Genomic DNA, 10,059 nt, shown 5'->3' on the forward strand with positions numbered 1-10,059 from the left:
TCCTGTCATCAGTCCTAATTCGGCGAAGAACATCACTGTTCGCCGTAAAAACAACAAGGGCAGTAGACACTTTAGGGGTCGAAATGGCACTCGATGTCTGAATTATCAGGAATCCTCCCTCATTGATATTCCCATCTCTAATTATTCTGAATCCGGGCCTCTTAGAGCAGAATTGCCCAAGAAGAATTCCCGATGATGAATATACTTTCTATCAACATAAGGGGTCTCGGAGCTGACCCTAAGTTTATAGCTCTAAAAGATTTATTTTTCTCTTCTTCATACAGGTTGATTCTACTTCAGGAAACCATGCATGACAGACAGGATACTATCACTTTCTTCAGGCGTATGCTTCCATCCTGGTATATGGCGGCAACGAAGGCGAATGGTCTCTCCGGTGGATTAGCAGTGCTATGGGATCCGAGGTGGATCTCTGCAAGAACTTTCCGTTGCCTTGGGGGAATCCTGATTGTTGCTAAATATAGAGGATGTGCTGATTGTTTCCATATACTTAATGTATATGCCCCCTACAAAGATAGAGCGTCCTATTGGAATTTGTTTTTTTCCTCTGGTATTTTGGAGATTGAAACGCTCCTCATCACAGGAGATCTAAATTGCACATTGGGACCGGATGAAGTTTGGGGGAAGGGGAAAAATCCAGGGAAGCAATGCTACAAAATAACTTGGTAGACATTTGTCCAAATTCTTTATCTCCCACGTGGGACAATGGAAGGTCCAGGGAAGCCTATATAGCTAAAAGGCTAGATAGATTCATCATGCATGAAAATCTGCTGGAGAAATATGGCATTCTGAGCTCCCATACACTCCCTGTGTTCATTTCGGACCATCGGCTGATCTCTTTACAATGGATGGATCAAAATCCACGGAAAAGTTACCCTTTCAAGTTCAACAGGTATTGGCTTGAAGATGAATCATTTATTAGCATGGTTCGCGATGTTTGGAGGGCTAACAGTCCTTCAACGGAAGCCTCTCCATCAGAGAACTTGATTAACAAAATGAGGAATCTTCGATCCAAAGTTAAAGAATGGCAGATCCAGAAAAAACAAACAAACTGTTTAGAATTGAAGAAGATTGATAAAGAACTAAAAGAATTAGCCGATGGTATGACTTCACAATCCATTCCATGGAACACTCAGGCACGGATTTGGGAGCTTGGAAAAAAGAAACAGAGATTATTAACAATTGAAGAAATCTCATGGCGGCTTAAAAGCCGTGCCACTTGGCTAAAGGAGGGAGATAAAAACACTAAGTTCTTTCACCGTTTTGCAAGCAAAAGACGAGCTACAAATTCTATATGGAAAATTAAAAATGAAGAGGAGGATTATTTGCACTCCCAAGAAGATATCTCCAAAGAAGCTGTCAAACACTTTAAAAAGGCATATCAACGGGATGCTAACAGGAAGATAGAAGATATTTTATGGGGCATAGAACCTTTCTCAAATATGTTTGATGAAGAGGATAATGCAAGACTATATGCTGCTGTAACAGAGGAAGAATTACTTACTGTAATGAAATCTTTTAAAAAAGACAAATGCCCTGGCCCTGATGGCTGGACCATAGACATTTTCATCCATTTCTTTGATATGATGAAAAGCGATATCTTGGGGATGGTGGAAGAAACCAGAATACAAGGGAAAATACATCATATCATTTCATCCACCTATATAGCATTGATTCCAAAAAGAAAGGATTCCCTTACATTTGCAGACTTCAGGCCGATATCTTTATGCAATGCCATCTATAAAATCATATCAAAAATTATAGCTGAGAGAATCCGCGGCAATCTATCAATTCATATCTCAAAAGAACAGCATGGGTTTCTAAGTGGCAGGAACATTTTAGAAGCAGTGGCTATCGCCCAGGAAGCTTTACATTCAATGCAAACTAAAAATATTGGAGCTGCCATCCTTAAAATTGATCTAAAAAAATCCTACGACTGCTTAGATTGGAGCTATCTGAGATGTTTACTTATTAAAATCGGGCTAAACAACCTATGCACTAAATGGATCATGGCATGTGTGGAAGGAGTCAACTTTTCCATTCTCATAAATGGATATCCCACATCCTTTTTCTCGGCTGAAAGAGGTCTTCGTCAGGGATGCTCCCTGTCTCCCCTCTTATTCATTCTAGTCATGGATACCCTTAGTCTCCATCTGAAAAGAGCGGTTGCTGCGGGAAATATCGGCCCACTTTCCATATCCAGAGGTAACTCTTTTACACACAACCTTTTCGTGGATGATGTTCTACTGTTTGCTATGCTTTGTAGACAATCTTGGCATATTATGCATGAGATATTAAAATCATTTCAAAGGGCCACAGGCTTATATATCAACGAAGGGAAATCCTCCTTTCACTTCGGTAAGGTTAATATGGACGAGATGGAATATATATCTCAGTTATATAACATTCAGGCAGTTTCCATCAAAGAGGGTATCAAATACTTGGGATACCATCTTAAGCCCACGGGTTACAACATTTCTGACTGGTCATGGATCATTAACAGATTTTACAAGAGAATATCAGGGTGGGAATTTAAATGTTTATCTTTAGCTGGCAGAATGATACTCTCACAGTCGGTTCTTGCACAAATTTCTGTTTATTGGGCACATCTGTTTTACATTCCTTCAACTACCATTAAAAAATTAAACAGTTTAATGGCAACCTTTATCTGGGGAGGATGCAAGGATAAGAGGAAATACCATCTTACAAAACTGGAAAAAATCTCCCTCCCAAAAAAAATGGGGGGTTGGAGCTTAATGAATCTACGTCTCTTTGGCTTGGCACTATTATGCAAATCTTTATGGAGAGCGGTTTTTGGGAAAAGTTTATGGAGTCAAGCTATTAGAATGAAATATCTTGGGAATAAAGATGTCTATTATTGGTACAGGAACAGATTTATGTGGCCCTCTCAAGGATCGACGATTTGGAGAAGTTTTCAAAAGGTCCTCCCTTTCTTCTACAAGAATATAATATGGAAATTACATACAAGAAACAACATACTTATCGGATTTGATGCTATCATGGGGGTAGAGATGGATTCCCCAATTGATCCACAACTTCTCACGCTCCTTCACCAAAAAGGTCTCGTCTACTAGGCACAAGCAATAAAAGAATGGAAGGATGTTATTCCTCAATGGAAATCGAATAGAGAGATAGGCCTGGAGGGAACTATGGCTGCCCAATGGAACAAGATTATTTGGACAACGAAAAATGTTGGGATTTACAAAACAGAGGACAGAGATAGCATTGTTTGGTAGGTAAAGAAAGGCCGATCCAATGTGTTAGTGAGAGATATATATCTCTCCATGATTGAACAACGAAGAGAAACCTCCCAGAAACTTTTTCCATACTCTTTATGGAAGGCTGGCTGTCCTCTAAAAATAATACTGTTTTCATGGTTAGTTTACCATAACAAAAATCTCACATGGGCAAATTTACAGAAAAGGAGCTGGCATGGACCAGCCATATGCATAATCTGCCTATCCGATACAGAAGATAACATGCACATATTTCTAAAATGTCCACTAACTCAGAGTTTATGGAAGCGAATGGCCTCTTATTTTGGTTTTCCTGAAATTTCACATCCCTCCATAACAGATGCATATGAATGGTGGGGTTCACAGAAAATAATTTGGCGTCCCATTCCACTAATTGTCATCTGGTTCATATGGAAGTGGAGAAACAAAAGGATTTTTCAAAACAGCAAGGAGGAATTTGGGCATATATTTGATAAGGTTATCCCCTTCTATTTTTCGATACTCCCAAACATTCCTCAACAGATGAAGCATCAAAATACAGTCTCAGGTTCACAACAGCTTTTCTTCCCACGGGCACACTTTGATGGAGCAGCAAAAGAAGGCAAATGTGCATGTGGCGTTTATATTGGTATATCAAATGAGCTTCAATACTTCATGTTTTGGAATGGTGGCAATGGAACCAATAACAAAGCTGAGGCCATGGCTCTACATGGTCTGCTTCTTTTCTGCATATTCATGGACATCGGCCCTATCAATATCTATGGTGACTCCAAAATAATCATAGAACACGTGAAGGGAAATCAAACTATAAAAAATGACAGCCTTTCTGGATGGCTGGGCAGGATTACTTCTCTATGGAAGCCTACACTATTCCCTATCACACATATAAAGCAGGCGCAAAATGAGCAAGCGGATGAACTATCAAAGAAGGGTATGCAGTCTCCATATGGTAAGTGGCATCTGAGTATCTTTGTAGAATCCACTGTATTCGTCATTCAGCCTTTCTCTATGCCGGGCATTTAAAGTGGACAAGAATCTGGTATGCTTCATGGCCAGGTATTGCCATATTTTTGAAACTGTTGAATATTTTCCATGATGATAAGATCTCCATTTAGACCTCATACTTGAATATGATCAAAATGATGCAAAACCGAAAATACTTTCTGATTGGGATACAATGCCTAGGATATAATCTTGCTAATATATGTATATACAGGTCTTTTTTTAATATAATATAAATACTATGCAGCTTTTTCTTCTAAAATAAATGGGCTATCATTGACCTGATTATAAATATTATTGACTTGATTACAGATTCCATCAATTTAACAAGGAAATAACAAATTCAACCATTGACTTTGTTACTACCTTAATTGCTAGAACTTGGAATATGGTTACCTTTGCAGGTTTAAAGTAGTGGAATTTAATTAGAATAAATGATAGTGAATAAATGATAATATGAATTACTAAATGATGAATTTATTATTGGGAATTAAAGAATATTGAGAAGAGGAGTGAATTAGTATTAAATATATTTTACATTTATTTATTTATTTGATTAATTACATGCAATTAATAACAAATCACAATAACAATTATATAGAAATTGTATATTAAAAATTAATATAGATATTTATATGGAAGAAAACCATAAATAATTTTGTTTATGATGTAAAATTTAGCCTCAACTCCTAATTACATTAAATTTTTGTGAGCACCAACTCAAATGAGGCACCAACCCCATTAAATTTGCAAGTCTCATCTTGCTAGAGGAACTAACCTCTGATCTTTACGAGCAATGTCATGCAACAACCAAGAAAATCTATATTTCATACATTTTCAGACTAAGATCCATGTGGCTTACAATTTTCTTGAATAATTTAATTAATTAAACAACAATTATGCCTTCTCTTTAGTTCTCTAAAAGGCTGCAATTCTTCATCTACAAACCAACCACATCTGCTATTCTCCTTCTCCTTCTCCTTATATTATGTCTTCTAATAGGTTGTTCAACTCAGTCTCTACGAAACTTCTTTCTCAGTCTTGACGTTTTCCGTTGACACATACATCCATGTGCAGTAACAACTCGATCTCCTCGTTGACTCTATTTTCTCCTCCTTCCACATAGTTTAGTTAACATCATTATTCACTTTATTTATGGGTGCTGCAAATTTTAAAGTCGACTGCAACTTTTATTTTCTACCACATTAAACTTTAAGTTTGCAATGAAATTTGACTCCCGAATGCCAATTTGCTCAGCTCCTAATCATCAACTCCTCTTGTCAGAAGACTGAGGCTGGAACTGATAGCGTAAACCTTACGATACTTATTGCCCGTCAGACTCACTGGTTTCACTCCATACAATGTCAGAGTCCAATGGTTGATGGCCGATAAACCCCTGGGCGCTTATTTCTAGCTAATTGTGATCGAAAGTCGTGACCAAGGGTTGGTCCTCAACCGGGCCACCGCTTGTCACTCGAGCCTACACATGTCCACCAGTGTTTAACCAGTGTTCTGATTGACTGAATGTTAACTACATTGTTATCTATTGGCCTCTGTCTACTGCTCACGGCTCGCTGCTCGATCTTACACACATCCATCGTTTTCCAACTGGCGGTCCGATTGGCAGAACATCAACTACCATGGTATTTTCCATATGGCAGCCTTCGTCTTAAGATGAATAAGTATCTTAAGATGAAGCCCACTCAATCCAAACTGGTGTGGACTATCAGGGACAAAATGAAAGAGGATGTGAAATCCTAGATTATTGATGGAGAAGAAGAAGGTGATGGAAGTACGCTTAAAAAATCAGACTCCACGGATTGGAGAAAGGCCACTGCAAACTTGAGCTTGAACAAAAGATCGAAAGTGATCGATGTTGATTCAGTTGAAGCAATCTGTAATTCAATGTGCTTATTACCAAATGTTATTTTCGGTTGCTTGGCTAATGAGCTAAATAATGCATTAATAGAAAAGTGCAACAAATGGGCAACCTTTGGACGGTAAAGAACAAGAGATATACCATGCGGCTTTTATAGGGGGAAGCCATGAAAGTGACGGATTTGACTAAGGTACTATTTAGTAAGTGATTTTAAAATTACACCATCTCATTTATTTATTTTTTCAAATGTGTTACTTATTTATTTTTTATTTTTTTAAACATAAGGTTAAAGAAAAATTATATTTAAAAAAATAAATTAAATATAAAATAGGTTTTTAATTTAAATATTTTTATTATTGATTTTAGATTTATTAATTAATTGGAGATATCAAAATTTTATTTTATTTTTTCTGAATATTTTTATTTTTATTTTTTCTAGTTATATACTATATGTTAATTCATTAAATTTACATATGGTTTAAGGAGCCTTCTATAGACAATGAGTGAGTGCACTGTTAAGTTAAGACATTGCGTTAAAAAAAATTAGATATGATATTCTATTATTTTGTAATACACCCACGTAAAATTGTTTTTAAGGTTTTTATATAGATAGATATGATATTCTATTATTTTGTAATACACCCACGTAAAATTGTTTTTATGGTTTTTATGTAGAACGTGTAGCTGAAAAATCAAAGTGGGACAAGCTATATGATGTCACAATGTAAATATTCATTTTGATTAATAGTAAAAAAAATGTTTTTTTGTGCTATTATTCTTGAAAATATATTAAAGGCCATCATATGAGATTAGACTCCTAATTGTCAATAAAACAATTTGAATTAGTTATGCCCAAGAAGGGGCGGGAACAAAAGAAGAAAAATCATCATTTTTGCCATTCAGTTGAACGGTTGGCTGGCGCAGACCACCAAAGATTCATGATTAGAGATAAATGTCATTGATGAAAGTTGTGTAAATGGGACTACATGAGATAAAGGCAGAAGGTTTTCAAAGCAAATTCCATTAGGAGAGAAAGACTAGACATGAACCCAAACACTAACAATACACTACTAAAGGGGTTAAGGAGGTGACCTTGAAGAAAACATTCTAAGTGGTGTTCCTCACAGGCAGGAGTAGAGCTCAGGGGGGCGAACTACTAAGAAACGTACTTCGTGGTTGAGAGGAATTTGGAATCCTTCAATCTATTTTTAGGGATTCTTTAGATAAGTATATATGAGTACCTGGAAATGAATCTATGACAAATATATTATTTCTGCAATTCATAGCTATGAGTGAATTTAAGTAGGAAATTTTAGTATAATTTTTTGCGTTTCCTAGACGTATTTGAGTAGGTGAATGGATAGGCCTTGTTAACCATTTTTTAGTGAAAATATTTGTTTATATATGTGTATTTGGAATAATTTGTTGCAGAAAAGCTAGAGACACTATGACAAAGGATATTATTTAAGGGCTTGAACAAAAACCCTAACTAGGGACCAATCATTTTAACCACTGTATAAGTGGATATGAATAGAAACCATAAATATGTTCTTAAGGTAGAAGAAATTCCAAGGAATAAATAAAATGCATACAACTATATTGAAGAATGGTATTCTTATTGTAGTAGATTGTGTTCTTGGTAACTATAGGAAAATATATAAATATGCGTGCATGTATTTATAGAATATATAATTATGATAGTAAAATAAAATCATTATAATACAATAAGCAATGTGCCTGAATTAAAAGTAGGAAGTTTTATGTCTAGGTTAGTTGTGCAGTCCACAACAAGGAAAGGAACCTCGTCAACTAGCCAAGAAACATGCATTATTAGATAAAAGAATAATAGGGGTCAGAAAGAACCTTAGGTGGTCCCAAATGACAAGAATCCACCTAACCTCTGGCTTAGTTTATACATTTTAAATTAATTACTAAGAACATAGTTTATATAGATACACAACGATTACAACAATAAATCACAGTGTATCCATGCTTGATTAGATAATATCAAATGGAAGTAACAATGTTTTAAGTGCCTAGATTGCACTAATAATTGTATACACGAACATAACAATTAGTATTTTATGCATGAATGGTGAACACGAAAGAAAATAAAGTTTTGATTAGATAATATCAAATGGAAGTAACAATGTTTTAAGTGCCTAGATTGCACTAATAATCGTATACAAGAACATAAAAATTAATATTTTATGCATGAATGGTGAACATGAAAGAAAATAAAGTTATTAAGGGCATAGAAGCCATGGCTATGAATATGTTAGCATGTGAAATCTCTAAAAGAAATATACAGTTCATTTTTCCCCAAAATCCAAGAAGAAAGTTTCCAATTTTGGCCCTGTAGGCTTCAACCATAAGTCATATAATGGAATATAAAGTTGTGTGTTAACAAAGGGGTGAAAATCCTTAATAAAAAAATATTCATAAATATTATAGTTACGAATATTGGGCTTTCTTCTTGAAAGAGTCTTAATAAACCTCCAAGACATCTATATTTGGAAACCCTAGCCAAGTTAAGGCTGAAATTCTAATTACAAACAATTTTATGCAGGTGCAGAGAAGATGAAGCCCAAGGATGGCTTAGAAACCTATAAGAGAATGACTATAAATGAATATATGTAGAGGTTGAGGTGAAATAAGCAATTTAGAATGAGAAACTAAATTGAAATGTCTCAAAGCAAAGACCAAAGACCCAAATGCAGGCACAAACTAACCCACACATAGCAAGTAATAAAACCATAATTTGGTCTTAAAAGGTCCATTAAATCTTTACAAGAATGTAATAAAAAGAAATCTATTGTGATTGATAATTTTACCTTCGAGGAAGATGAATGAAACCCTCATGTACATATTTTATGAAGGAAGATAACACATATAGTAACCATAATTAATTGAAAGGGTCCCTTTTTGGAAGAGACAAATTTAGGGTTTAAAATTTTAGATAGGGTTTCACTAAGAAATTACCGACACAAAAGCCTTCGTGAAAAGCATATCAATGCAATAAAAATTGCAGTGGATTGTAGCTACTTTGAAGCCTCCGAAAATTCAAGGCTTGATCTGCCATTACACCGAAAATCGAGGAAATTAGTAATGGAAATTCATGGAAATCATTGCAAAAGATGCATAATGCTTTATTAAGAAGGAAAACAAAAAAATTAAAGAAATTAAATAAAAGCGAAGATTCAATACCTGATATTCACATCCTGTAACAAGTGTTAAGCCATCCCAATTTTCGTCGGCATATGGAGCAAGACAACGAAGTCACTAAGTAAATTATTCGAAAAAATGAGATAAAACCCTATCTCCTTTCAATTAATGTTGAGGTTGCAGAGCTTAACTCTGAACTTGTGCAAGTACAGTTGAGGCCAAAGAGGAAGAGGCATGAAGAGTAGTTAGTTAACATAACAGAAGTAAATCAATGTGCATTGTCGATCAATCTCAAAACAATTTCCCACATAGAATGGGAACATCCGTGTAGGGTTTAGTCCAGTGTCACGGGCCCCATGTTCATGTATTGAAGCCGTGTGAGCTAAATACACATGGACTCCATGATTTCATACGATGCCACGAAGGCCTAAGGCCTAGAGCCTTCATCACTCAATCAAAACATACATAATATCCAATATAGAGAGAGGTTACATCATGGAGAAAGCCTTATGAAATTATATAATGAATAGACCTTGCAAAATAAGTTTGGATATCATTCCATGCATAAAATGTGAGTCAATATTATGTTATAAGAGTTGAATTAAGATATGGTTATGTAAATGCTAATATAATGTCACAAGAGTTGGGCTATGATATAAAGAAAACATAAAAAATAACTAGCATCCTTAAGTTATGGTGGTGTTACGTTAGGCAGACCAAATCTCTAGCATAGGCAAT

General features: G+C 35.4%; 1 protein-coding gene across 1 annotated transcript; it reads left to right on the plus strand.

Annotated features, from left to right (window-relative positions):
- Positions 1 to 3,566: 3,566 nt before the first annotated feature.
- On the plus strand, positions 3,567 to 4,298 carry LOC149259625 (uncharacterized). The gene has a single exon (XM_089454708.1). It carries the CDS (start codon positions 3,567 to 3,569, stop codon positions 4,296 to 4,298), a length of 732 nt encoding a protein of 243 aa, XP_089310834.1.
- The last annotated feature ends 5,761 nt before the right edge of the window (positions 4,299 to 10,059 follow it).

This window comes from Pinus tabuliformis, chromosome 6, assembly GCF_031772625.1.
Source record: "Pinus tabuliformis cultivar Carrire ecotype Pingquan chromosome 6, CPIR1, whole genome shotgun sequence".
NCBI lineage: Eukaryota > Viridiplantae > Streptophyta > Pinopsida > Pinales > Pinaceae > Pinus > Pinus tabuliformis.